Source organism: Pithys albifrons, chromosome 29 (assembly GCF_047495875.1).
Source record: "Pithys albifrons albifrons isolate INPA30051 chromosome 29, PitAlb_v1, whole genome shotgun sequence".
Classification (NCBI taxonomy): Eukaryota; Metazoa; Chordata; class Aves; order Passeriformes; family Thamnophilidae; genus Pithys; species Pithys albifrons.
The window spans coordinates 2878303-2905775 of NC_092486.1; the positions used below are offsets into that span (position 1 = coordinate 2878303).

Consider the following 27473-nt stretch of genomic DNA (forward strand, 5'->3'; position numbering starts at 1 on the left):
TTTCCTCTCTTTCTCCCTCTTTTTTCTCTCTCTTTCTCTTTTCCTTTTCCTCTCTTCCACTCTTTATCTCACTCTCTTTCTCCCCTTCTTTCTCTCTCCCTCTTTTTCTCTCTTTCCCTCCTTTTTTCTTTCTCCCTCTTTCTTTTCTCTCTCTTTTTCTTTCCTTTCTCTTTTCCTCTCCCTCTCTTCCACTCTTTATCTCCTTTTTTCCCTCCCTCTCCCTCCCTCCGTGCCCATCCCCCGTGCCCGGTGCCCGCGGTACCCACGTGGCCCGAACGCCGCCTTGCACTGGCTGTCCCTGGTGGGGCAGGTGCCCCTGTAGCAGTACCCCTCTCCGTGGGCACAGGGGTGCCCGTTCACTCGGAACCTGTCGCTGGGGCAGCGGGCGGAGCTCCCGGAGCACATCTCGGCCAGGTCGCAGTCGTGTCTCACCGCCCTGCACACGGCGCCCGACTTCTTGTACTGCGGGAGAGAGGGCAGTGCCACCCTGGGCACGGGGCTCCCCCAGATGTGCCCCCTGTGCTGCGGGAGGGACGGGCAGTGCCACCCTCGGCTCACCCAGATGTGCCGCCTGTGCTGCGGGAGGGAGGGCAGTGCCACCCTGGGCACGGGGTTACCCCAGATGTGCCCCCTGTGCTGAGGGAGGGACGGGCAGTGCCACCCTGGGCACGGGGCTCCCCCAGAGGTGCCCCCTGTGCTGCGGGAGGGACGGGCAGTGCCACCCTGGGCACGGGGCTCCCCCAAACCACACTCAAATGTGCCCCCTGTGCTGCGGGAGGGACGGGCAGTGCCACCCTTGGCTCCCCCAAATGTGCCCCCTGTGCTGCGGGAGGGACGGGCAGTGCCACCCTGGGCACGGGGTTACCCCAAATGTGCCCCCTGTGCTGCGGGAGGGACGGGCAGTGCCACCCTGGGCACGGGGCTCCCCCAAACCACACTCAAATGTGCCCCCTGTGCTGCGGGAGGGACGGGCAGTGCCACCCTTGGCTCCCCCAAATGTGCCCCCTGTGCTGCGGGAGGGACGGGCAGTGCCACCCTGGGCATGGGCTCCCCCAAACCACGCTCAAATGTGCCCTCAAATCAGGGCAGAAAAGTGCCCTCCTTGCTGGACAAAGAGCATGAGGAGGGAGATCACCCCAAGGGTGGTGGGCACTGAAGGGGCTCCCAAGGGTTTGGGCACAGCCCCAAACCTGCCAAAGCTCAGGGGATGTTTGGACAAGACTCCCAGGGACAGGATGGGATTGTTGGGTGTCCCTGAGGACCAGGGGTTGGACTCTGATCCCTGTGGGTCCCTCCCAACTTGGGTTCTTCCATAATTCCAGAGCTCAGGGAGCGTTTGGACAATGCTCTGAGGGACAGGATGGGATTGTTGGCTGCCCCTGAGGACCAGGGGTTGGACTCTGAGCCCTGTGGGTTCCTCCCAACTTGGGTTCTTCCATAATTCCAGAGCTCAGGAAGCGTTTGGACAATGGGACAGGATGGGATTGTTGGGTGTCTCTGAGGACCAGGGGTTTGATCCCTGTGGGTCCCTCCCAACTTGGGTTCTTCCATAATTCCAGAGCTCAGGGAATGTTTGGACAATGCTCTGAGGGACAGGATGGGATTGTTGGGGTGTCTCTGAGGACCAGGGGTTGGACTCTGAGCCCTGTGGGTCCCTCCCAGCTTGGGTTATTCCATAATCCCAAAGCTCAGGGAGTGTTTGGACAATGGGACAGGATGGGATTGTTGGGGTGTCTCTGAGGACCAGGGGTTGGACTCTGATCCCTGTGGGTCCCTCCCAACTTGGGTTCTTCCATAACTCCAGTGCTCATGGAATGTTTGGACAATGCTCTGAGGGACAGGATGGGATTGTTGAGTGTCTCTGAGGACCAGGGGTTGGACTCTGATCCCTGTGGGTCCCTCCCAGCCCAGATATTCCATGATCCCATGCCAGTGCTGTGTCAGTGAGCACCAGTGGAGGGGACTGGTGGTCACCAGGGTGCCCAGGACAGGCTGGGCAGCAGGGGAGGGTCTCACCTGGCAGTTCTCACAGCACTCCCCATGGGCACAGGCAGCCCCCGGGCTCAGCCTGCAGGTCTCGGCGTCACAGCAGTCGTTGGTGCACTCCTGGGACAGAACAGCCATCAGAGCTCCAGGACCTGCCACCACCCCCTGTGCCACCCTGGGAGGGGACTCTGGCACCTACACTTGGCTTTGGGAAACTGAATTCCCTCCAAGCCCTTCCCACCCTGGAAGGAGCAGGTCAGGGGCACTATGGGGGTTAACAGAGGGTCTGTGGACCCCCTGATGTCTGAGGAATGGATGAAGAGATTGATGTGGAGCAGGTCAGAGGGTATCACTGAAGGAAAGCAGTTTGCAATGCAGCCTTAAGGGGGAAGGAACCACCTGCAGAATGCAGGAGACCTTTTGGCCAGTAGAATGTTTCCATGTGTGTTTAACTGAGCTGACTGACCAGTTATGAGATAACACAGTGTGGAAGAAAGTAGATAAAAGAAAAGCTGTAACTAAAAATAAGTCCTTTGTCTTTGGTCCAAGCCTTCTGATCAGACTGAGTCTGAGTCTCTCTCTGCCTCCTCTGCTGCCACAAATCAACCTTACCCTGACAGGGCACAAAGTGGCTTTGCTGGTGGTGGGAGCAGCTCAGGGAACCTGCTGGGTGGGTGGCTCTTTGTGACTCTCTGTGTCACCACAGCCTGACAGCCCCGAGCTCCATGTCCCCACCAGGTCCCACATCAGCAGTTTGTGGCCAGCAGGCCCAGGGCAGTGACCCTTCCCCTGGACTCTGCCTTGGGGAGGCCACACCTTGAGTGTTGTGTTCAGTTCTGGGCCCCTCAGTTGAGGCAAGAGATTGAGGGGCTGGAGAGGGGCCAGAGAAGAGCAACGAGGCTGGAGAAGGGACTGGATGTGGCACTGAGTGTCCTCTGAAACACCTCCAGGGATGGAGAATCCACCATGTCTTGATCCAACCCCACTGTGATCACCAGCCCAGGGCACAGAGTGCCAGAGTGATCCCAGTGGGGTTGGATCAAGGGTTGGATTTGATGATCTCAGAGGTCTCTTCCAACCCAAGTGAGAAGAGCAACGAGGCTGGAGAAGGGACTGGAGCACAAGTGCTGTGGGGAGAGGCTGAGGGAGCTGGGGGTGTTCAGCCTGGAGAAGAGGAGGCTCAGAGGTGACCTCAGCACTGTCTGGAACTGCCTGAAGGGAAGTTGTGGCCAGGTGGGGGTTGGTCTCTTCTCCCAGGCACTCAGCAATAGGACAAGGGGGCACGATGGGCTCAAGCTCTGCCAGGGGAAATTGAAGTTGGAGAGCAGAAAGAAATTCTTTGCAGAGAGAGTGCTCAGGGATTGGAATGGGCTGCCCAGAGAGGGGGTGGATTCCCCATCCCTGGAGGTGTTTAAGGTGAGACTGGATGTGGCACTTGGTGCCCTGGGCTGGTGATCACAGTGGGGTTGGATCAAGGGTTGGGCTTGATGATCTCAGACATCTCTTCTAACCCAACTGATTCTCTAATAATTGTTTGAGAGAAACGCACCCAAGCCCTGTGCCAAGCCAGGAATCCCCCCCTGCCCAGGTGGGTACCTCGGGGGTGCCACAGTCACACTCCTCGCCCTTCTCCACGAAGCCGTTGCCGCAGGACGGGGGTGCGATGACGCTGCTGATGTCGGGGATGTTGGTCAGACACTCGGGAAGGTCGCTGAGCATGAACCGCTCGAAGCTCTGCAGGCTGCAGGAGCTGAACTCCTTGGGAATGATGGAGCTGCAGTGGGAGAGAGGGAGTGGGTCAGGGTGGCACAGCAAGGAGAGGAGGGAACCAAGGGACTGTCCCCAAACCTGTCCCAGTTGAGCAGGTGGGCCCAGTTTGTCCCAGTGTGGGGGTGACCAAAGCTGGGCATTCCAAACCCTCTGGGCCATTGCCCAGCAACTGTTCCCAAGGGCCCATTGGCAGCAGCTGCCCAGGGCACAGCTGAGCCCTCAGGCTGGGAGCTGGCTGGGAAAGAAGCCTGGCAGAGGAGCTGGGAGAACTGCCCTGCAGGGACTCCTTGGCACCTCCACACCCACCTGAGGGCTCAGCTCTGCTCAGGGGCCAGCAACGAGTCCAAAATCCCCCCTGAGTGCCAGAGTCAGATCCCCCAGGGTGGAACTCCCTGCCCTGGGGGAGGCACTGGGGGCTCCCACCCAAACCTCAGGGGAGACAATCTTGGCCTTTGGGCACCTCTGGCACCACTCCTGGCATCCAGAGCAGGAGCAGACCCTGCACAGGAGGAGCCCCCCACTCTCCCCCAGACTCTGCCATCATCTGCACCAACAGCTTTGTCCCCTCCTTTGCCTTTGGCCTCGGGGGAACCACGTGGGGCTCAGCACAGGGGCCACCAAACCCCCCTGTGTTTGTGCCCCAGGGGGCTGGGTTAGACTGCTGGGCTTGGGGGTTAAACCCAATTGCTCTTTGTGCCACTGCATTGATTGCAATATTGGTATTAAATTGGAACTCTGATTTATAATCTCTTTTGTGTTGGGTTCGTTTCTCCTGCAGGTTCACCTTTAAACCAGCAGAAAAACTCAGAGACAAGCAGTTCCCCAAGTATCTCCAGGAATGGAGAGAGAGAAGAGGAAAAATCATAAATGAAATTATTAAAAATATAAGTAAAAATAGAAAACATGTAAATAAAAGTAATGAAGGGAAACATAAGAGTAAAATTTTAAATATAAATAAAATAGATAAATAAAAATAAAGAAAATATGACTGAGACACCACAGCAGCTTCACATGTTTGCATTGTAAGGACAGTGTTATTTCTGGTTTCAGGAAGAGGTTTCACCACTAACGTTGGCCAAAAGTGGCTGAAGTTTTGGGGCTTTCATTGTTTTTTTGGTGGTTGAAAATCTGGGAATATTTTACAATACCCTGAAATACCTTCATTTTCCCCCTCTTTCAAATGGACACAAATAACTCAATTTTGGACACCAGCAGCTCATCCAAAGCCATGCAAAAATCCCCTTTTCCCCCCAAAAAATCCCCTTTACCTGACAGTGTCTGTCATGATACAGATGTCGTCGCTGCAGGAACAGGCGTCGGTGTCGTGGCTCATGCCCAGGTTGTGCCCCATCTCGTGTGCCATGGTGGCTGCCACCGCAATCTCGTTCCTGCTGTGGTCCTGTGGGCACGAGGACAAGCTCTTGGGAGGGTTTGAGCACCAGGAGAACATCAGAGAACATTAAACAGGACAGTTGTTCTCCAGGGGATTTGTCTTCACTGCTGCATCGCGTGGTGCTCAACCAACCCATGTGTGTGGCTCTCCCACAGCTTATGTTATAATATAATATTTATTTATATAAATAGAATAGATATCACACCATGTGTGTGCTTTTTAACCCTTTACATTCCATTTAAAATAAAATCATGGAGTGGTTGGAGGTGGAAAAGACCAAAACTCCAATCTTGGACACTCCCAGGGATGGGGCAGCCACAGCTTCTCTGGGAATTCCATCCCATCCCTCCCCACCCTCCCAGGAAGGGATTTCTTCCCAATATCCCATCTAAACCATCACATGGAATCAGGGAATGGTTTGGGTTGGAAGAGACCTTCAAGATGATCCAGTTCCACCCCTGCCTTGGGCAGGGACTCCTCCCACTATCCCAGGGTGGTCCTCGGGCACTTCCAGGGATGGGGCAGCCACAGCTTCTCTGGGAATTCCATCCCAGCCCTCCTCACCCTCCCAGGGAGGGGTTTCTTCCCAATATCCCATCTAAACCATCACATGGAATCATGGAATGGTTTGGGTTGGAAGAGACCTTTTCAAGATGACCCAGTTCCACCCCTGCCTTGGGCAGGGACTCCTCCCACTATCCCAGGTTGCTCCTTGGGCACTTCCAGGAATGGGGCAGCCACAGCTTCTCTGGGAATTCCATCCCATCCCTGCCCACCCTCCCAGGAAGGGATTTCTTCCCAATATCTCATCTAAACCATCACATGGAATCATGGAATGGTTTGGGTTGGAGGAGACATTCAAGATGACCCAGTTCCACCCCTGCCTTGGGCAGGGACTCCTCCCACTATCCCAGGTTGCTCCTTGGACACTTCCAGGAATCCCTGAGAGTGAATTTCTACACTCTCATAAAATTATTGTATGAACCAGAGAGATGAAAGTGTCACAAATTCAACAGTTTTTTATAAATATTCTGTGCTGGTTCACTAAAAAATAATAAATAAAAAAGGTAGAAAAGCTTTTAAAAAAATAAAATAAAAATAAATCCGACCTGAATAATACCTGCAGAATATAAATTACTGCATATGGACTTGAGAAAGGCCAATCCAATGGTTGTCCCCTCGAAGTCAAGGCCCCTGGGAAGGAGAAGGAGGCAGAGGGAGCTCAGGGATGTGCCCAGGATGGAGATCTGAGGTTGGAGCACATCCCCATTCCCAGCTCTGCTTTGCATCCCAAATTCAATATATAAGGACGTGATTGAGATCCCTGCAAATCCAAAACCAACTGAATTTTAATCTTCTCATTTTAATTTTTGACTGAAATGATGTGGCAGTTGATCTGTTGGAGTGCAAAGGGCTGGATGAAGAGCTCCAAGTGCAGCCAAGAGCTCTGGGATGGGTCAGGGCTGTGGAATTTGGGCCACAAAAGTGAGGAGAGCTCTGGTTGAACTGGAAAATGTGCATTTCCCACCCAGGAAACTCCATGTGGTGGCTCTTCAAGCTGTTCCACTGCACTGCAGGGCCGAGGACACTCAACTTTCTGTGCCCAAAGGCAGGAAAAGAAGAGACTGAGCTAAAACACTGCCTGGTTTTGCAGGGATTCAGCTGGAAAAGTTGGATGGTGGGAACTCACAGGAACTTGGGCTCCAGGAGAAAATGAAGAGAAAAAAAAACCCACAAGAACTTGTATTTTAAGTTTGTCCTGGAGTTGGCACAAACTTTTGTTGGGGACCCTGAGCTCCAGGTCAGGTACAAGGAATTTTTAAGGAATAGAATCATGGAAGGATTGGGTTGGAAAAACCCTCCGAGATCATCAAGTCCAACCCTTGGTCCAACTCCAGTCCCTTTACCAGATCATGGCACTCAGTGCCACGGCCAAGCTCAGGTTCAAACCCTCCAGGGATGGGGAATCCACCCCCTCTCTGGGCAGCCCATTCCAATCCCTGAGCACTCTCTCTGCAAAGAATTTCTTTCTGCTCTCCAACTTCAGTTTCCCCTGGCAGAGCTTGAGCCCATCGTGCCCCCTTGTCCTATTGCTGAGTGCCTGGGAGAAGAGACCAACCCCCACCTGGCCACAACTTCCCTTCAGGGAGTTCCAGACAGTGCTGAGGTCACCTCTGAGCCTCCTCTTCTCCAGGCTGAACACCCCCAGCTCCCTCAGCCTCTCCCCACAGCACTTGTGCTCCAGTCCCTTCTCCAGCCTCGTTGCTCTTCTCACTTGGATTGGAAGAGACCTCTGAGATCATCAAATCCAACCCTTGATCCAACCCCACTGGGATCACTCTGGCACTCTGTGCCCTGGGCTGGTGATCACAGTGGGGTTGGATCAAGACATGGTGGATTCTCTGTCCCTGGAGGTGTTTCAGAGGACACTCAGAGCCACATCCAGTCCCTTCTCCAGCCTCGTTGCTCTTCTCTGGCCCCGCTCCAGTCCCTCAATCTCTTGCCTCAACTGAGGGGCCCAGAACTGAACACAACACTCAAGGTGTGGCCTCCCCAAGGCAGAGTCCAGGGGAAGGGTCACTGCCCTGGGCCTGCTGGCCACGCTAGTTTGGATCCAGGCCAGGATCCCCTTGGCCTTCTTGGCCACCTGGGCACACTGGTGGCTCCTGTTGAGCTTCCTGTCCCTCAGTCCCCCCAGGTCCCTCTGCCTGGCTGCTCTCCAGCCACTCTGTGCCCAGCCTGGAGCGCTGCAGGGCTTGGGGTGGCCAAAGGGCAGGACCTGCACTTGGCCTTGGTGAACTCCATCCCATTGCAATCAGCCCATCCCTCAAGTCTCTCCAGATCCCTCTGCAGAGCCCTCCTGCCTTCCAGCAGCTCGACACTCCCTCCCAACTTGGTGTCAGCAGCAAATTTGCTGGTGATGGACTCAATCCCCTCATCCAAACCATCAATGAAGATTAACCAGCCTTTGGAAGAGCCCAGAGCCAGGGGAGAGGCACCCACGTGATGAGCTGGGCGTTGTCGTTCCTCTTCCTGGGCAGCAGCTCCGAGCGGCGCCACTTGGAGAAGGAATCGAGGGTGAACCCGGCGCTCCTGCTCAGGGGACACTTGTCCCCATCTGTCCACACCTCCAGGCCAGTCAGAGCCACGAAGATGTTGATGGCCTTGTAGACCTGCAGCAGGGAATCAATTAAAAATTGAGTTATATAAACTCTGCAGCAGAGAATCAATTAAAAAAGTGAAGTTTTATAAACTCTGCAGGAGTGAATCAATTAAAAAAGTGAAGTTTTTATAAAGATTCCGGAGCAGTGAATCAATTAAAAAAGTTGAGTTTTATAAATTCTGAAGCAGAGAATCAGTTTAAAAAAGTTTTTATAAAGATTCTGCAGCAGAGAATCAGTTAAAAAGGGAAGTTTTTATAAATTCTGCAGCAGAGAATCAATTTAAAAAATGAAGTTTTTATAAAGATTCTGCAGCAGAGAAACAATCAAAAATCAAGTTTTCTGAAGGTTCTGCAGCAGAGAATCAATTAAAAAAAAGGGAAGTTTTTATAAAAATTCTGCAGCAGAGAATCAATTAAAAAAAAGGGAAGTTTTTATAAAGATTTTGCAGCAGAGAATCAATTAAAAAAAAGGGAAGTTTTTATAAAGATTTTGCAGCAGAGAATCAATTAAAAAAAAGGGAAGTTTTTATAAAGATTCTGCAGCAGAGAATCAATTAAAAAAGGGAAGTTTTTATAAATTCTGCAGCAGAGAATCAATTAAAGGTCAAGTTTTTATAAAGATTCTGCAGCAGAGAATCAGTTAAAAATGAAGTTTTTATAAAGATTCTGCAGCAGAGAATCAATTAAAAGTCATATTTTTATAAAGATTCTGCAGCAGAGAATCACTTTTAAAAAGATTTTATAAAGATTCTGCAGCAGAGGATCAATTAAAAGTCAAGTTTTATATATTCTGCAGCAGAGAATTAGTTTTAAAAAGTGAAGTTTTTATGAAGATTCTGCAGCAGAGAATCAGTTTAAAAAAATTAAATTTTTATAAAAATTCTGCAGCAGAGAATCAGTTAAAAGTGAAGTTTTTATAAATTCTGCAGCAGAGAATCAGTTAAAAAAAGTGAAGTTTTTATAAAGATTCTGCTGCAGAGATTCAATTAAAAAAAATCAAGTTTTATAAAGATTCCGTGGCAAGGAATCAATTTAAAAAGTCAAATTTTATAAACTCTGCAGCAGAGAATCAATTTCAAAGTGAAGTTCTATGAAGATTCTGCAGTGAAGTTTTATGAAGACACCTGTATATGCACAGGTATATAAATATATATTATATATAATATATGGGGTATAAACATACATTATGAATTAAATATTTCTTTATAAAAATCCTATATATTTATATATGTATATGCACAGGTATATAAATACATATTATATATAATTTATATATTTTGAATTAAATATTTTTTTATAAAAATCCTATATATTTATATATGTATATACACAGGTATATAAATATATATAATATATAATTTATATATTTTTAATTAAATATTTCTTTATAAAAATCCTATATATTTATATATGTATATACACAGGTATATAAATATATATAATATATAATTTATATATTTTAATTAAATATTTCTTTATAAAAATCCTATATATTTATATATGTATATACACAGGTATATAAATATATATAATATATAATATATAGGGTATAAACATATATTATGAATTAAATATTTCTTTAGATAAATCTTATATGTATAATGTATCTGGGTAAAATATATATTATATATATTTTATAGGGTATATATATACACCATGAAATAAATATTTCTTTATAAAAATCCTGGATCTGAAGGCAAAGAACGGGATAATGTGGACAAATAATCGAATCTGCTCCTTCAATGCCACTGAAGTTGAATTTTCCCTCAAACCCACGTGAACTAAGGAGAATTTGGGAATATCCGGATGAGGAAGAGCTGCCGGACCCTCCGGATTTGGGTGCCCTTGGCTGGGATTTGGCTCCTACCGTGTTGATGTAATTCACAATCCCAAAGATCCTCTGCCTGAGGCTCTTCACGTCCTCCTCGAACTTCCTGTACTGAGACGGAGACACGGAAGGTCAGGAAAAGGAGAGAAGGAAAGCACCCCATGGATGGGCTGATTGAGGACAAATTACCTTTCTGGTGAAGGTTTTTAACTGCCCAAAATGTGTGTTTGAGTGCCCTTAGTACAAATTAAGTGCCATTAATACAAATTAAGTGCCCTTAGTACAAATTAAGTGCCTTTAATACAAATTAAGTGCCCTGAATACAAATCAGGTGCCCTGAATACAAATTAAGTGCCTTTAATACAAATTAAGGGCTATTAAAACAAACTAAGTGCCCTTAATACAAATCAAGTGCCCTTAATACAAATTAAGAACCATTAATACAAACTAAGTGCCCTTAATACAAATCAGGTGCCCTGAATACAAATCAAGTGCCCTTAGTACAAATTAAGTGCCTTTAATACAAATCAATGCCCTTAATACAAATCAGGTGTCCTGAATACAAATTAAGTGCCTTTAATACAAATTAAATGCCCTTAATACAAATTAAGTGCCATTAATACAAAGTAAGTGCCCTTAATACAAACTAAGTGCCCTTAGTACAAATTAAATGCCCTGAATACAAATTAAATTCCCTTTATACAAATTAAGTGCCATTAATACAAACTAAGTGCCCTTAGTACAAATTAAGTGCCCTTAATACAAATCAGGTGCCCTGAATACAAATCAAGTGCCCTGAATACAAACTAAGTGCCCTTAATACAAATTAAATGCCCTTAATACAAATCAAGTGCCCTGAATACAAATCAAGTGCCCTTAATACAAACTAAGTGCCCTTAATACAAATTAAATGCCCTGAATACAAATCAAGTGTCCTTAACACAAATTAAGTGCCATTAATACAAACTAAGTGCCCTTTATACAAACTAAGAGCCCTTAGTACAAATCACGTGCCCTGAATACAAATCAGGTGTCCTGAATACAAATTAAGGGCCTTTAATACAAATTAAGGGCCATTAACACAAATTAAGTGTCATTAATACAAACTAAGAGCCCTTTATACAAACTAAGAGCCCTTAGTACAAATCAAGTGCCCTGAATACAAACCAAGGTGTGGGGAAGGGTTGGCACTCCACGACCTTTGTGTGAGCCTCTTCCAGCTCAAGATTTTCAGCTTTTTTCTGAACTCTCTTCACCTCCAGGTGGGATTTTCCAACCCAATCTCCTCTAGGAAACCCTTTTCCCCTCCAAGGGCGGTGGCAAAGCCCAGAGTAGGACACAAATAGTGGCTGCCCTGGGAAACAACAACCCCAACACTCACCAGGGTGTTGTCTGCAACTACGTAGAGCTCCAGGTACTTTCTGGCTTTCAGATATTCTTTCATCTAAAGAAAAAAAAAAACAAAAAAATCATTAAAATGACTTTTCAGACCATTTTCTGTCTCAGTCTTTGCTGTTTCAAGCCTGTGAATTATCAATAATCATTCACTGATAGATTAATGTTCTAAATAAAATAAAATATATTTAAATGACTTTCCAGACCTTTTTCTGTCTCAGTCTTTGCTGTTTCAAGCCTGTGAATTATCAATAATCATTCACTGATAATGTTCTAAATAAAATAAAATGCATTTAAATGACTTTCCAGACCTTTTTCTGTCTGTCTTTGTAGTTTCAAGCCTCTGAATTAGATATTGATAATCATTCACTGATAGATGAATCTTCTAAATAAAAAAATATATTTAAATTACTTTCCAGACCATTTTCTGTCTCAGTCTTTGCTGTTTCAAGCCTGTGAATTATCAATAATCATTCACTGATAGATGAATGTTCTAAATAAAAAAATATATTTAAATGACTTTCCAGACCTTTTTCTGTCTCAGTCTCTGCTGTTTCAAGCCTTAGATATTGATAATCATAAAATCAGAGGATCATTTGGGTTGGAAGAGACCTCTGAGATCATCAAGTCCAGTCATTCATTGATAGATGAATCTTTGGGCAAGTTATTCAGAGTGGGACCGTCGTGGTTTTAATTATTATTTAGATATCAAAATTATTAAGATTATGCAAAGTCAGCTGCATGTTAAGAAGAGTTGAGGTGTTGAAAGGTGCACTGATGGCAAAGATATTTCACTCTGAGGGTTTCACTCTGAAATGTCACCCGTTTTTGAGCCTGATTAAACTTCACAACTTGCAATCCCTTCCCTTGTGGAGGTGCCACCAGCCCAAGGGTGGGATTTGTGCTGCTCAGAGTCCACTTTGGACCTCCCAACTCCGTCCTTACCTCGGGGCTGTTGCTGGATTTGAAGATGTCATTGATGGGGTCGTTGGAATCCTGTTCCCAAGTGTTGTTGATGAGGCCACAGGTTTTTATGGGCTCTTCTTCCAGTGCCTCATATTTATAAACTGCGTGTTCTCCTCTCTCTGAAGATCCCAAGGGCTCAATGAGGTACCTCTTGCCACGGGTCTGGAAATAGCCACTAAAAAATGAGGTGGAATGGGATTATTTTTAAGCAGGAGAAACTCCAGAGCTTTTCTGCCAGGAATGGGGAGCATTGGGATGGTCTGGGAGCCTTCAGAAAAATGTCAGTTTAAATCTGATATCAAAGCTGCTGAGTCAGCTGGAAGGGTTGGGGGGGCAGAAGGAAGGTTTGGGTGGGCAGTGAGGGAAGGTTTGGGTGGGCACTGAAGGAAGGGTTGGGTGGGCAGTGAGGGAAGGTTTGGGTGGGCACTGAAGGAAGGGTTGGGTGGGCAGTGAGGGAAGGTTTGGGTGGGCACTGAAGGAAGGGTTGGGTGGGCAGAGAGGGAAGGGTTGGGTGGGCAGAGAGGGAAGGTTTGGGTGGTCAGAGAAGGAAGGTTTGGGTGGGCAGAGAGGGAAGGTTTGGGTGGGCAGTGAAGGAAGGTTTGGGTGGGCACTGAAGGAAGGTTTGGGTGGGCAGTGAAGGAAGGGTTGGGTGGGCAGTGAAGGAAGGGTTGGGTGGGCAGTGAGGGAAGGTTTGGGTGGCCAGTGAGGGAAGGTTTGGGTGGGCAGTGAGGGAAGGGTTGGGTGGGCAGTGAGGGAAGGGTTGGGTGGGCAGTGAGGGAAGGTTTGGGTGGTCAGTGAAGGAAGGTTTGGGTGGGCAGTGAGGGAAGGGTTGGGTGGGCAGAAGGAAGGGTTGGGTGGGCAGAAAGGGAAGGGTTGGGTGGGCAGTGAGGGAAGGTTTGGGTGGTCAGAGAAGGAAGGGTTGGGTGGGCAGAGAAGGAAGGGTTGGGTGGGCACTGAAGGAAGGGTTGGGTGGGCAGTGAGGGAAGGTTTGGGTGGTCAGAGAAGGAAGGGTTGGGTGGGCAGAGAAGGAAGGGTTGGGTGGGCAGAGAAGGAAGGGTTGGGTGGGCAGAGAAGGAAGGGTTGGGTGGGCAGTGAGGGAAGGTTTGGGTGGGCAGAGAGGGAAGGGTTGGGTGGGCAGTGAGGGAAGGGTTGGGTGGGCAGTGAAGGAAGGGTTGGGTGGGCAGTGAGGGAAGGTTTGGGTGGGCAGAGAGGGAAGGGTTGGGTGGGCAGTGAGGGAAGGGTTGGGGGGGCAGAAGGAAGGTTTGGGTGGGCAGAGAGGGAAGGGTTGGGTGGGCAGAGAAGGAAGGTTTGGGTGGGCAGAGGGGGAAGGGTTGGGTAGGCAGAGAAGGAAGGTTTGGGTGGGCAGAGGGGGAAGGGTTGGGTGGGCAGTGAAGGAAGGTTTGGGTGGTCAGAGAGGGAAGGTTTGGGTGGGCAGAGAAGGAAGGTTTAGGTGGGCAGAGAGGGAAGGTTTGGGTGGTCAGAGAAGGAAGGTTTGGGTGGGCAGAGAGGGATGGGTTGGGTGGGCAGAGATGGAAGGTTTGGGTGGTCAGAGAAGGAAGGTTTGGGTGGGCAGAGAGGGATGGGTTGGGTGGGCAGAGATGGAAGGTTTGGGTGGTCAGAGAAGGAAGGTTTGGGTGGGCAGAGAGGGATGGGTTGGGTGGTCAGAGATGGAAGGTTTGGGTGGTCAGAGAAGGAAGGTTTGGGTGGGCAGAGAAGGAAGGTTTGGGTGGGCAGAGAGGGAAGGTTTGGGTGGTCAGAGAAGGAAGGTTTGGGTGGGCAGAGAGGGAAGGTTTGGGTGGTCAGAGAAGGAAGGTTTGGGTGGGCAGAGAAGGAAGGTTTGGGTGGGCAGAGAGGGAAGGTTTGGGTGGGCAGAGAGGGAAGGTTTGGGTGGGCAGAGAGGGAAGGTTTGGGTGGGCAGAGAGGGAAGGTTTGGGTGGGCAGAGATGGAAGGTTTGGGTGGGCAGAGAGGGAAGGTTTGGGTGGGCAGAGAGGGAAGGTTTGGGTGGTCAGAGAAGGAAGGTTTGGGTGGGCAGAGAGGGAAGGTTTGGGTGGGCAGTGAGGGAAGGTTTGGGTGGGCAGAGAAGGAAGGTTTGGGTGGTCAGTGAGGGAAGATCTGGGTGGTCAGTGAGGGAAGGTTTGGGTGGTCAGTGAGGGAAGATCTGGGTGGTCAGAGAGGGAAGGTTTGGGTGGTCAGTGAGGGAAGATCTGGGTGGTCAGTGAGGGAAGGTTTGGGTGGTCAGTGAGGGAAGATCTGGGTGGTCAGTGAGGGAAGATCTGGGTGGTCATTGAAGTCTCCAGGGAGGAGATCCAATCAAAAAGAAGCTGGTTTAGAAATAGTAAGTGTAAATTTTTGGAGTTTGTGCAGACAGAGGTGTTTGAAGAGTGAATTTTGGTTCAGAGGGGAAATCAGAGATGTTTTTCATCCTTAGTTGAGATGAAAAGTTGAAACATTATAAGGAATTGTCACTTTTTTCTCCCTTCTCTCCCTGTTTCTCTGATAAACTAATTTCCTTGTCAGCATAAATTCAAGCCCACATGACTTATTTACATCCTGATTCTTTTTAGGTGGAAAATCCACCCCAGAACATTCACCTCCTGCCTTTGGGACCCAAATGTCCACCTTACCTGAGCCCTTTGCAGGCCCTGATGCTCACTATGGACTCAGCATCATCCTCAACGTGCCCTTGGTAGTAACAGTGATCCTGTTGGGGACACAAAAGGTCATTGTCACCTTGGGCCGTGTCCTGGTGACTCAGCTGGACCCAGAGAGGTCAGGGACAAACTGCACTGAGAGAATCTCCCATTAGGAGGCTCTAAAAGGAATAAAAAGTTCTTCCATCATCATTATTTTGGGCCTCCAAGTGGTGCCAAACCCACTCGTGGAGGGCTCTGGAAACAGAGCAGGAAAATAAGAATATGGACACAGAAATGAAAGAGAAACTGAGTCAAAGTCCAGCCCAAATGATTTTATGGTGGCCCAGCATCAAGGAAACACCCTTTAATAACCCAACAATTAACTGCTTTGGCTTCAAAGAGATTGAATGATGTGTATTATATTAACGAGGAAACAGTTTTGTGGCTTAACTGGCTGAAGGGTCCAAGATTTCCATCTCTGCCTTCCAAGAGACTTCAAAGCCACTGAGGACTTGTGGAAAATTTTACCCTCAGAATTTTCCTGAAGAAATTTCCTAAGAACTTCTACCCAAACCTTCCTGCCCTGTGCCTTTTGTTTCCTCCTGGATCTTTGGTTTCACTTGACCATTTCTTTGTCTTCCTTCCACCACAAGGTGCTGAGTTTCTTACAGGGAATAAAAGGTTCACAAAGGGAAAGTTACTGGGGGAAAGTGGAGAATTTATCTCCAATATTTGAGGATTTAAGAGGAAAAAAAAAAAACAAAACCCTGATGATGATCAAGGATCCACAAGGCAGGAATTTCCTTTTCAGCACAGAAAGGGCTGTTGGAGTTTGTCTTCATCCAGGTTTAGGTGCTGGTTGATTTTCTCAAGCTCCTTTCAGGGAGGGAAAATAAGTGGAGCAAGGAGAAATTGGATTTTTGCCCTCCAAAAAACCCAACCCAGAATTCTTTTTGCACATCTGTGTCACTCCAGATCCTTCTAAGAAGGAAAATGAGGGGGTTTATTCCAAGTCACGTGTGTTAAAACACAAGGAATGAGCTTCAGGTGGAGGATGAGCCCCAGGAGGGCAGAGTTCATTAAAAAATACCTTCGAAGGGACTCCCTTTGTGTCTGGGGCTGAGAGTGGGTTTGTCATGGCCCAGAGGAGGCACCTGAGGGGACCAGAGTGCATCTTCTGGGGTGGGTGGGAAGGGGAGCCAGGAGGAGATGGAGGGGCCTCCACCAGGAGGAGATGGAGATGGAGATGGAGAGGCCTCCACCAGGAGGAGATGGAGATGGAGATGGAGAGGCCTCCACCAGGAGGAGATGGAGATGGAGATGGAGGGGCCTCCACCAGGAGGAGATGGAGATGGAGATGGAGGGGCCTCCACCAGGAGGAGATGGAGGTGGAGATGGAGATGGAGATGGAGATGGAGGGGCCTCCACCAGGAGGAGATGGAGATGGAGATGGAGATGGAGATGGAGATGGAGGGGCCTCCACCAGGAGGAGATGGAGATGGAGATGGAGGGGGCTCCACCAGGAGGAGATGGAGATGGAGATGGAGAGGCCTCCACCAGGAGGAGATGGAGATGGAGATGGAGATGGAGATGGAGATGGAGATGGAGATGGAGATGGAGATGGAGATGGAGGGGCCTCCACCAGGAGGAGATGGAGATGGAGATGGAGATGGAGATGGAGATGGAGATGGAGATGGAGATGGAGATGGAGGGGCCTCCACCAGGAGGAGATGGAGATGGAGATGGAGATGGAGATGGAGATGGAGATGGAGATGGAGATGGAGATGGAGATGGAGATGGAGGGGCCTCCACCAGGAGGAGATGGAGATGGAGATGGAGGGGGCTCCACCAGGAGGAGATGGAGATGGAGATGGAGGGGGCTCCACCAGGAGGAGATGGAGATGGAGATGGAGGGGGCTCCACCAGGAGGAGATGGAGATGGAGATGGAGATGGAGATGGAGATGGAGATGGAGATGGAGATGGAGATGGAGATGGAGATGGAGATGCCTCCACCAGGAGGAGATGGAGATGGAGATGGAGGGGGCTCCACCAGGAGGAGATGGAGATGGAGATGAAGGGGGCTCCACCAGGAGGAGATGGAGGGAGCTCCACCAGGAGGAGGTGGAGGGGGCTCCACCAGGAGCTCTGATCTCAGGGGGTCAGGAGTGAGGTCAGCAGGGAGGCTGAGGGCAGAGGGCTGACCCTGGCACCACTGCCCCTGCCCCAGGGAGAGGTTTCACTCCCAACCTGGGAGTCTCCCAAAAGGGAGTCTCTTCCTGTGGGGCTGATTCCTTGTGGGAACAGGTCAGACTCAGCTCTGCCCAAGTTCCACCACCAGAATTCTGAAGGGACCCACCAGGATCATGGAGTCCAACTCTTAAGGGAGTGGCAAATTCACTCCCAAGTCAACAAATCATCCAGAAAAATGCCACCAGGGGGGTTATTTATCTCCTCACCCTTCCCTGAATCCGATTTCTGAGTGCTCCAAACCTCTCTCTTCTCCAGACACATCCTGAATTCCAGGCTTAGAAACTTGATTTAAAATCTTTCCTTTCTGCCTTATATCTCCCATTATGTCACAGCCCCAGGAATCTCACCTGGATCTAAAGATTGGAAATATAAAGATTAAAAAAAAAAAAAAAACAAAACAAACCATTTTTTCTCACCTTGATCTGAGGAGTTGTTGTGATCTGCTGACCATCAGCAGAATAAACAGTTTCGGTGTAATCTCGCCCCCAAAGGTCCCTGCAAGGAGCCAAGGGCAGGTGTTACCGCCAGGAAATTGCAGCCACGTGGGAAGGAGGCGGTTGCACAACAGCCCAAGCACGTGGGGAACTCAAACGGTGACTCAGGTTATTGTGGGGATCGGGCAGCAGAACTGCAGGGTGGGGAATTCTGGCAGACCTTAATCCTTCCTCAAACAAAGGGGCAGCTCTAAAGGAGAAAGCAATTAAAATCTGCTTATTGCACTGGGCTAAACTAATCCCCCAGCAGGGCTGAATGCAAAAGTAGAAAGACATACTGATCCTTTTTTTCTTTTTTTTTCTTTTTTTTTATTTTTCTTTTCTTTTTTTCCTTTTTTCCTTTTTTCTTTTTTCTTTTTTCTTTTTTCTCTTTTTTCTTCTTTCTTTTATTTCTTTTTTCCTTTTTTCTTTTTTCTTGTTTTCTTTTTTCTTTTTTCTTGTTTTCTTTTTTCTTTTTTCTTCTTTTTTCGTTTTTCTTTTTTCTTTTTTCTTTTTTCTTTTTTCTTTCTTTCTTTTATTTCATTTTTCTTTTTTTCTTTTTTCTTTTTCTTTTTTCTTTTCTTTTTTCTTTTTTCTTTTTCCTTTTTTCCTTTTTCCTTTTTTCTTTTTTCTTTTCTTTTTTCTTTTTTTTCTTTTTTTCTCTTTTTCTTTTTCTTTTCTTTTTATTTCTTTTTTCTTTTTTCCTTTTTCTTTTTTCTTTTCTTTTCTTTTTTCTCCTTTTTTTCTTTTTTCTTTTTTCTTTTTTCTTTTCTTTTCTTTTTTCTCCTTTTTTCTTTTTTCTTTTTTTCTTTTTTTCTTTTCTTTTCTTTTTTCTCCTTTTTTTCTTTTTTCTTTTTTCTTTTTTCCTTTTTATCTTTTTTTCTTTTCTATTCTTTTTTCTCCTTTTTTCTTTTCCCTTTTTTCCTTTTTTTTCCTTTTTATCTTTTTTTCTTTTTTTTTTTTCCTTTTTTCCTTTTTGTTCTTTTTTTTTCCTTTGTTTTTCTTTTTTTTTCTTTTATGCCTCTTACTAAAATCAGCAGCAACCCAAATCTCCAGTCCCTTCTTTTTGGGCCACTGCCCCAAAGTGCCCCATTCCCACTTCTCTTTAAAGAATGGGATTTAATTCAGTGTATTCTCCCAACTCCAAATATTTAGATTAGATTAAACCAGGGCCAAGCAGTTAATTACAGTCTCTAATGAGCAGGCATTGATTAGAGCACTGTTGTATTTACTCAGCCTTTGGAAAAGCACCAGAAGTGTTTGACTGGGTGGGTTCAATATTCTGGTGGAGTCAGAAATTCCAGCTGGGTTTTATTTTGTGCTGCTTTGGGCACTCTTGGGCTCCTCCTTGAGTTCTTTGTGCTGGGACAAAGCCCCTCAGGGCATCTTTCCATGCCTGTTCCTTCAGCCAAGCAGGAGAACTCTCCCCATTTTCACTTTCCATGAAGCTTTTTATCAATGCCAGGATATATTGGATTAATCCAAGGCCAACAGTGGAGTTAATGTAAATATTTATGTCTATCTAATATATAGAAATATAAATATAGAGCCATAGAATGATTAAGGCTGGAAAACACCTCCAAGATCAACAAGTCTATCACAGAATCCTGGAAGGATTTGGGTTGGAAGGGACCTTAAAATTCATCTTATTCCACCCCCTGCCATGGGCAGGGACACCTCCCACTGTCCCTGGTTGTTCCAACCTGGCCTTGGGCACTTCCAGGGATGGAACAGCCAGAGCTTTCCTGGGAAATTCATGCCAAGTTCTCCCCACCCTTGGGCACTTCCAGGGATGGGACAGCCAGAGCTTTCCTGGGAAATTCATGCCAGGCTCTCCACACCCTTGGGCACTTCCAGGGATGGGACAGCCAGAGCTTTCCTGGGAAATTCATGCCAGGCTCTCCCCATCCTTGGGCACTTCCAGGGATGGGACAACCACAGCTTTCCTGGGAAACCCATGCCAGGCTCTCCCCACCCTTGGGCACTTTCAGGGATGGGGCAGACACAATTTTCCTGGGAAATTCATGCCAGGCTCTCCCCATCCTTGAGCACTTCCAGGGATGGGGCAGCCACAGTTTTCCTGGGAAATTCATGCCAGGTTCTCCCCACCCTTGGGCACTTCCAGGGATGGGGCAGCCACAGTTTTCCTGGGAAATTCATGCCAGGTTCTCCCCACCCTTGGGCACTTCCAGGGATGGGACAGCCACAGTTTTCCTTGGAAACCCATGCCAGGTTCTCCACACCCTTGGGCACTTCCAGGGATGGAACAGCCAGAGCTTTCCTTGGAAACCCATTCCAGGCTCTCCACACCCTTGGGCACTTCCAGGGATGGAACAGCCAGAGCTTTCCTTGGAAACCCATTCCAGGCTCTCCCCACCCTTGGGCACTTCCAGGGATGGGGCAGCCACAGTTTTCCTTGGAAACTCATGCCAGGCTCTCCCAAGATTTCCAAGAATTCCTTCCCAAGATCTCCTCTCAGTTTAAAACCATTCCCCCCCCTGTCCTGCCACCACCTGCTCGAAGTTTCCACCTGTTCATGGCCACAGCAAACTTGTGAAATGAAGAAAACCTTTAAACATTCCGTGGTTTTAACCCCTTGGGAAACAAATGTTGGAGCAGGGGGGGCAGCCCTGGGCACTCACTCCACCTTGGCACTGATTCCACACCACCAAAATGCCAAGATGCTTCTCTCCCCTCTTCTTGCATTGCCAACAAACGGAATTTTCCACCCAAATTCCTCTTCCAGGGGCCTAAATCTTTGTGTCCTGGACACCCCCCAGGGAGGAAAGAGTTGAACTGAACTGCACCTACTTATTTTTCTGGAGCTGCAGAACGACTTCCCGGCCACTGGCTTGGATTCCAAACTCCACAGTGTCCTCATATTTGGTCTGCAAACAGATGGAAGGGTCAGACATGGATTTGTGGCCTCACTGGTGGCTCTTCTTGACCTGCCAGCCTGTCCCTTCCCTCCTCTTCCCACCAAACCCAAGAGTTCTGGCAGGACCAGGAGAAGCAGGAGGTCACTCTGCTTCAGAGTTTTAATTAGAGGAAGAAATTTAACTTTGCAGGCTCATTTCTACCATCAGAAACTCAGACCCTGCATGTCTGGGGAAGGGCTGGAGTGGGTGAGAAGGTCCCAAAACTTCCCTAACAGCCCCTGGAGGTAAGACCATGGCTGCTTTTAAACCTTTGATCTCATTTACCTCCAATTAAATTGTCTACAGGTTATTAAAAGTTTAAACAGTGTCAAAAAGCAGAGAGTCAAGACCCAAAGGTCCACTGCACATGAGCACAGACCTCCCAGCTCCTCCTCACTGGGAATGGGATCCCTTCTCCAGGTGTTCTGTGTCACTCCCTTTTGGAAAATGGACTGTGGGGCTCCAAATTCCCTTACCCTTGAAATCCAAGTGTGCTCCAAGTCCAGAGACCCTTCCCCATCTCCAAGAGACCCTTCCCCATCTCCCACAGACTCTTCCTCATGTTCCAGAGACCCTTCCCCATCTCCAAGAGACCCTTTCCCATCTCCCACAGACTCTTCCCCATCTCCAAGAGACCCTTTCCCATCTCCAAGAGATCCTTTCCTATCACCTGGAGACCCTTCCCCATCTCCCAGAAACTCTTCCCCATCTCCAGGAGACCCTTCCCCATCTCCCAGAAACTCTTCCCCTTCTCCCACAGACCCTTCCCCATCTCCCACAGACCCTTTTCCATGTTCCAGAGACCCTTCCCCATGTTCCAAAGACCCTTCCCAATGTTCCAGAGACCCTTTCCCATCTCCCAGAGACCCTTTCCCACCTCCCAGAAACTCTTCCCCATGTTCCAGAGACCCTTCCCCATCTCCAAGAGACCCTTTCCCATCTCTCAGAAGCCTTTTCCCATCTCCCAGAAACCCTTCCCCATGTCCCAGAGACCCTTCCCCATGTCCCAGAGACCCTTCCCCATCTCCCACAGACCCTTCCCCATCTCCCACAGACCCTCCCCATCTCCAAGAGAGCCTTCCCCATCTCCCAGAAACTCTTCTCCATCTCCCACAGACTCTTCCCCATGTCCCAGAGACCCTTCCCCATGTCCCAGAGACCCTTCCCCAAGTTCCAATAACCCTTCCCCACCTCCCACAGACCCTTCCCCATCTCCCAGAAACCCTTCCCCATCTCCCAGAGACCCTTCCCCACCTCCCACAGACCCTTCCCCACCTCCCACAGACCCTTCCCCATCTCCCAGAAACCCTTCCCCATCTCCCAGAGACCCTTCCCCATCTCCCAGAGACCCTTCCCCATGTCCCAGAAACCCTTCCCCATCTCCCACAGACCCTTCCCCATCTCCCAGAGACCCTCCTCCATGTTCCAGAAACCCTTTCCCATGTTCCACAGACCCTTCCCCACCTCCCACAGACCCTTGCCCATCTCCCATAGACCCTTCCCCACCTCCCACAGACCCTTCCCCATCTCCCAGAGACCCTCCTCCATGTTCCAGAAACCCTTTCCCATGTTCCACAGACCCTTCCCCACCTCTCACAGACCCTTGCCCATCTCCCAGAAACCCTTTCCCCATCTCCCAGAGACCCTTCCCCATGTCCCAGAAACCCTTCCCCATGTCCCAGAAACCCTTCCCCATCTCCCAGAGACCCTTCCCCACCTCTCACAGACCCTTCCCCATCTCCCACAGACCCTTCCCCACCTCCCACAGACCCTTCCCATCTCCCAGAGACCCTTCCCCACCTCCCACAGACCCTTCCCCATGTCCCAGAAACCCTTCCCCATCTCCCAGAGACCCTTCCCCACCTCTCACAGACCCTTCCCCATCTCCCACAGACCCTTCCCCATCTCCCACAGACCCTTCCCCACCTCCCCCAGACCCTTCCCCATCTCCCCCAGACCCTTCCCCACCTCCCAGAGACCCTTCCCCACCTCCCAGAGACCCTTCCCCACCTCCCACAGACCCTTCCCCACCTCCCCCAGACCCTTCCCCACCTCCCAGGAGCACAAACCATTCCCTTTCCACACCTGTGTCTTCGTGTCCGTGTCTCTCCTGTGCACCGAGTGCAGTTTCCGTGGATAAACAATTTCATAGCTCTGCACTCCAGGGAGCTCCTTCCTTGTGCTCCCTGGGGACAAACAGATTTATGAAACCCCAGAATTAATTCATTAAACACCCTCTTTTTTCATTGGCCCTCAAGGCTGATTCTTCTGGGCTGTTGCTCCACCACTGTGGCTCCTTCCCTGCCTTGCTCAGGGGTCACCTCCATTGGGATCCAACATCAGAGGGTTGTTCCAACCTGGATTTGGGATGAATGGACCCACCTGGCTCTTTCCAGGTGTCCAAATAATTCCCCTGTGGCTTTCCTTGCCCAGCTCTGAGCAGTTCATGTCCCAACCTGCCAGACTTGCTATTCCAGTGCAGCCTCTGGCTGTACATTGTGCAGATGACATGAATTAATTTGGACAGGTCTGAAATGATCCCCAAACCTCAGCACGTGACCCCCCAAGCCCAGAGTGCCTGGAGAGGAGCAAATAAATACCAGGCAGAGGTTTGGAGTTCTGCTTCAGAAAGATTTCCCCCATAAATTATTGTGGCAGCTCTTGAATAGAGACACTTTCACCTATTTAATTGGATTGAGGGAGGTGCAAAGTTGTGACAGCAGAAAGATTAGAGGAGGTGTTTGCACAAGGCCAGGTCAAATAATGAGAGAGAGGCACTAAAGTAGGAAAATCCTGAAGGTGGTAACAAATCCAAGGGATTCTTTAACTTTCTAGGGGTCTTGCAATGCGTGTTCTGTGCCTGCAGTGGCTGTGAAGAACATGGGGAGGAAACTCAGAGCTGAAAAAAAAGAGTTTCTCATTGTCTTGTGCTCTGAATCTGAGTAATTATGGGCCCAGGTTAATTTGTGCCCTGAGCTGCAGGACTGGGCAGGACACAGAAGTTCTTTTGGGCAACACAGAAATTCATTTGGGAGACACAGAAATTCATTTGGGCAACACAGAAATTCATTTGAGAGACAGAAGTTCATTTGGGAGACACAGAAATTCATTTTGGAGACACAGAAATTCATTTGGGCAACACAGAAATTCATTTGGGAGACACAGAAGTTCATTTGGAAGACACAGAATTCATTTGGGCAACACAGAAAGTCATTTGGGAGACACAGAAATTCATTTGGGCAACACAGTTCATTTGGGAGACACAGAAGTTCATTTTGGAGACACAGAAGTTCTTTTGGGCAACACAGAAATTCATTTGGGAGACACAGAAATTCATTTGAGAGACACAGAAAGTCACTTGGGCAACACAGAAAGTCATTTGGGAGACACAGAAATTCATTTGAGAGACACAGAAAGTCATTTGGGAGACACAGAAGTTCATTTGGGAGACACAGAAAGTCATTTGGGCAACACAGAAGCTCATTTTGGACAGAGAAGTTCATTTGGGAGACACAGAAATTCATTTTGGAGACACAGAAAGTCATTTTGGAGACACAGACATTCATTTGGGAGACACAGAAATTCATTTTGGAGACACAGAAATTCACTGGAGCAGCTGCTGGGCAGGAATTGGGGGCAACAGGGGCATAAAAGGGTTGTGTTGGTTTTAGATGCCCCTGAACTCTTTAAATTCCCACAAAAGCAAATTTCATCTGAATTGGGAACTTCTTGAGGGCTCAGAGCACAAGAGCCTCTATTTGGATGGTAAAAACCAACCCCAAAATAATCCTCAGGACCCAAAAGGGGAGAAATTCCCTCCCATTTGGATTCCCTGCTCCTGATTTTCCCAGGAATGAGGCACCCCCTGACTGTGATTTATCTGCAACAACAAAGCAGGTCCTCCTGGCCCAGGAAAACAACCAGATTCCTTCTTTGTTCCTGGTTTATTGGATTAATCCCCCTCCAAGAGGAACTGCAGAAGGAATTTGGTTGGATCTTGATAAAGCTGCAGGTGCAGAGGGAGGGAAATGACCTTAAAGCAGCTGAGCCCTGACAAACACCAAGTGTAACTTCACTGCTGGAATTCACATTTATATTTCATTTTAAGCAGCTAATTATGGTTGTTTTTTTTAAAAAAATCTTGATTTTCAGACTTAGCCTTTCCATGCCCTCAAAGGACGTTCTTATGCCACAATCACAGGTGAAATTTGGGTACAGAATTCCCCAGTTTTTCCTCCCCTTTGTCCAACTCTGGTTCAGGGAGTTGGAGTTTAGGTGGGATTTAAATGAAGACTCAGGACTAAACTCATCCCTTTCCTGCAGTGGGATCCAAACAGCAATTCCAGGAAAGTTGGATCGTTTTTCCCTGGAACAAAGAGTTTCTTAGAGGGAGTTTGTTAATCAGGGCATTGTCTTTGTCTTTGCCTCAGGCTTTGTCTCACTCCGGAGCTTTAAGGAGGAAAGAACCTCCCTGAGCCTCCCAAAACAACCAGAAAAGTGCTTATAACGAGGAAAAAATAATTATGTACCTTTCCAAGTGCCCAAACCAGAAAGAAAAACCCTCAGGGAGGATTTCCCTGACAGTGAATTTTTGGTTTTGCCAAAAAAAAAAAAATAATGGATATAACACCTCAAATACTGTGCACATTTTCCAGGTGTTTTGTGTCAATAAGGAGGTTGTGAGTTCCTGCCTGAATATAAATGACATGTTTAATTGTGACTATAAAACCTGTCCATGCCTGTTCCTGCCAAGCCCTGCAGAAAAATCTGCTCCCTGTTGACATGAATGGAAAGGAACAATGTGGGGGGAAAAAGGGGAGTCTGCTCAGGTGAATTCCTGGGAATACTCAGGACTTGAAGTACCACAGGATAATAATAATAATATCATAATAATGTGTTTAATATTTAAATTCAGGGAATGTTGTCATTGAATTCAAACAGAAATCCTTTATGGCAAAGTTGATATGAAGTTGGATAAGTTGCCCTTTCCCTCACTCTCTGAAGTGCCTCCCAAAATTAACCAGCTCTGGCATTTCAGGCAATTTATGACCAGTTTTCAAACAAGGAAATAAATCTCTGACTAAAGAATTAGAGAACCTGTTTGAACCCAGGGAGAAAAAAACCCCCAACCAATTCCCATTCTCCCACATTATCCACCCATCAATCCTCAGGAATTCATCATTAAACCCCAACCTGCCCTACCTTGGTGGGGAAGGTGCAGCAGCAGAACGATGAGAAGGAGCATTTCCATCCCTCCCGCTGTGCCCTCCGTGCCCAGGGAAGGTGGCACTGCCACCCAGCACACGTCCCAGGAATGTGGGGCTGCTCCTGGCCGGGCTCTGAGTGCCAGGGAGCTGCTGGCACAGCTTTATGCCCGTCCCTGCACGAGGAAGTGTTTGCCCAGGGTGTTGCACAACCCCAGCGGGTGCAAGTGCCGCTGGTTGGGTCGGGCCGGGGATGGGGCGGCTTTGGGTTCACTTCCTCACTCTGCTGGTTGGGGGGAAAGAAATTGAAATAGGGGTATAAATAAATATGGATATTAATAATTGTGAATATAAATAAATATGGATATCAATAGTTGTGAATGTAAATAAATATGTGTATAAATAAGAATGGGAGTTGGAGGTGCTGTTGGATCATAGAGGGGTTTGGGTGGGTGGCTTTGGGTTCACTTCCTCACTCTGCTGGTTGGGGGGAAAGAAATTGAAATAGGGGTATAAATAAATATGGATATTGATAATTGTGAATTTAAATAAATATGGGTATCAATAATTGTGAGTATAAATAAATATGTGTATAAATAAAAATGGGGCTTGGAGGTGTTGTTGGATTATAGAAGGGTTTGGGTGGGTGGATTTGGCTTCACTTCCTCACTCTGCTGGTTGGGGGGGAAAGAAATTGAAACAGGGGTATAAATAAATATGGATATTGATAATTGTGAATCTAAGTAAATATGGGTATCAATAATTGTGTGTATAAATAAAAATGGGGCTTGGAGCTGCTGTTGGATTATAGAGGGGTTTGGGTGGATTTGGGTTCACTTCCCTCACTCTGCTGGTTGGGGGCAAAGAAATTGAAATAGGAGTATAAATAAATATGGATATTAATAATTGTGAATATAAATAAATATGGATATCGATAATTGTGAATATAAATAAATATGGATATCAATAATTGTGAATATAAATGAATATGTGTATAAATAAGAATGGGAGTTGGAGCTGCTGTTGGATTATTGAGGGGTTTGGGTGGGTGGATTTGGCTTCACTTCCCTCAGTCTGTGGTTGGGGGGAAAGAACATTCAGTAGGGATGTAAGTAAAGATGGATATTAATAATTGTGAATATAAATAAAGATGCATATTAATAATTGTGTGTATAAGTAAATATGTGTATAAATCAATAATAAATCAATATGGGGGTTGGAGGTGCTGTTGGATTATTGAGGGGTTTGGGTGGCTTTGGCTTCACTTCCCTCACTCTGCTGGTTGGGGGGGGGAAGAAATTGAAATAGGGGTATAAATAAATATGGATATTGATAATTGTGAATATAAATAAATATGGATATCAATAATTGTGAGTATAAATAAATATGTGTATAAATAAGAATGGGGCTTGGAGCTGTTGTCGGATTATAGAGGGGTTTGGGTGGGTGGATTTGGCTTCACTTCCTTACTCTGCTGGTTGGGAGGAAAGAA

The 27473-nt window shown here is 47.7% G+C and overlaps 1 protein-coding gene across 4 annotated transcripts in view; it reads right to left on the reverse strand.

Annotated features, from left to right (window-relative positions):
- The window catches only part of LOC139683753 (zinc metalloproteinase-disintegrin-like NaMP), a 41292-nt gene extending 15165 nt beyond the window's left edge, over positions 1-26127 (reverse strand). For all 4 annotated transcript variants that reach the window (XR_011699806.1, XR_011699807.1, XM_071579156.1 and 1 more), the window contains exons 1-14: positions 25980-26127; positions 22863-22963; positions 20671-20747; positions 17803-17881; positions 15127-15203; positions 12481-12676; positions 11522-11584; positions 10180-10251; positions 8153-8322; positions 6259-6343; positions 5025-5155; positions 3583-3760; positions 2017-2106; positions 267-462 (exon numbers count right to left, since the gene is read on the reverse strand). Coding sequence is in view for 2 of the 4 variants with exons in the window: in XM_071579156.1 (XP_071435257.1) it covers positions 267-462; positions 2017-2106; positions 3583-3760; positions 5025-5155; positions 6259-6343; positions 8153-8322; positions 10180-10251; positions 11522-11584; positions 12481-12676; positions 15127-15203; positions 17803-17881; positions 20671-20747; positions 22863-22963; positions 25980-26028 (1564 nt within the window). In the remaining 2 variants the exon portion in view is untranslated. The remainder of the gene's footprint in view (positions 1-266; positions 463-2016; positions 2107-3582; positions 3761-5024; positions 5156-6258; positions 6344-8152; positions 8323-10179; positions 10252-11521; positions 11585-12480; positions 12677-15126; positions 15204-17802; positions 17882-20670; positions 20748-22862; positions 22964-25979) is intronic.
- Between the last annotated feature and the right edge of the window lie 1346 nt (positions 26128-27473).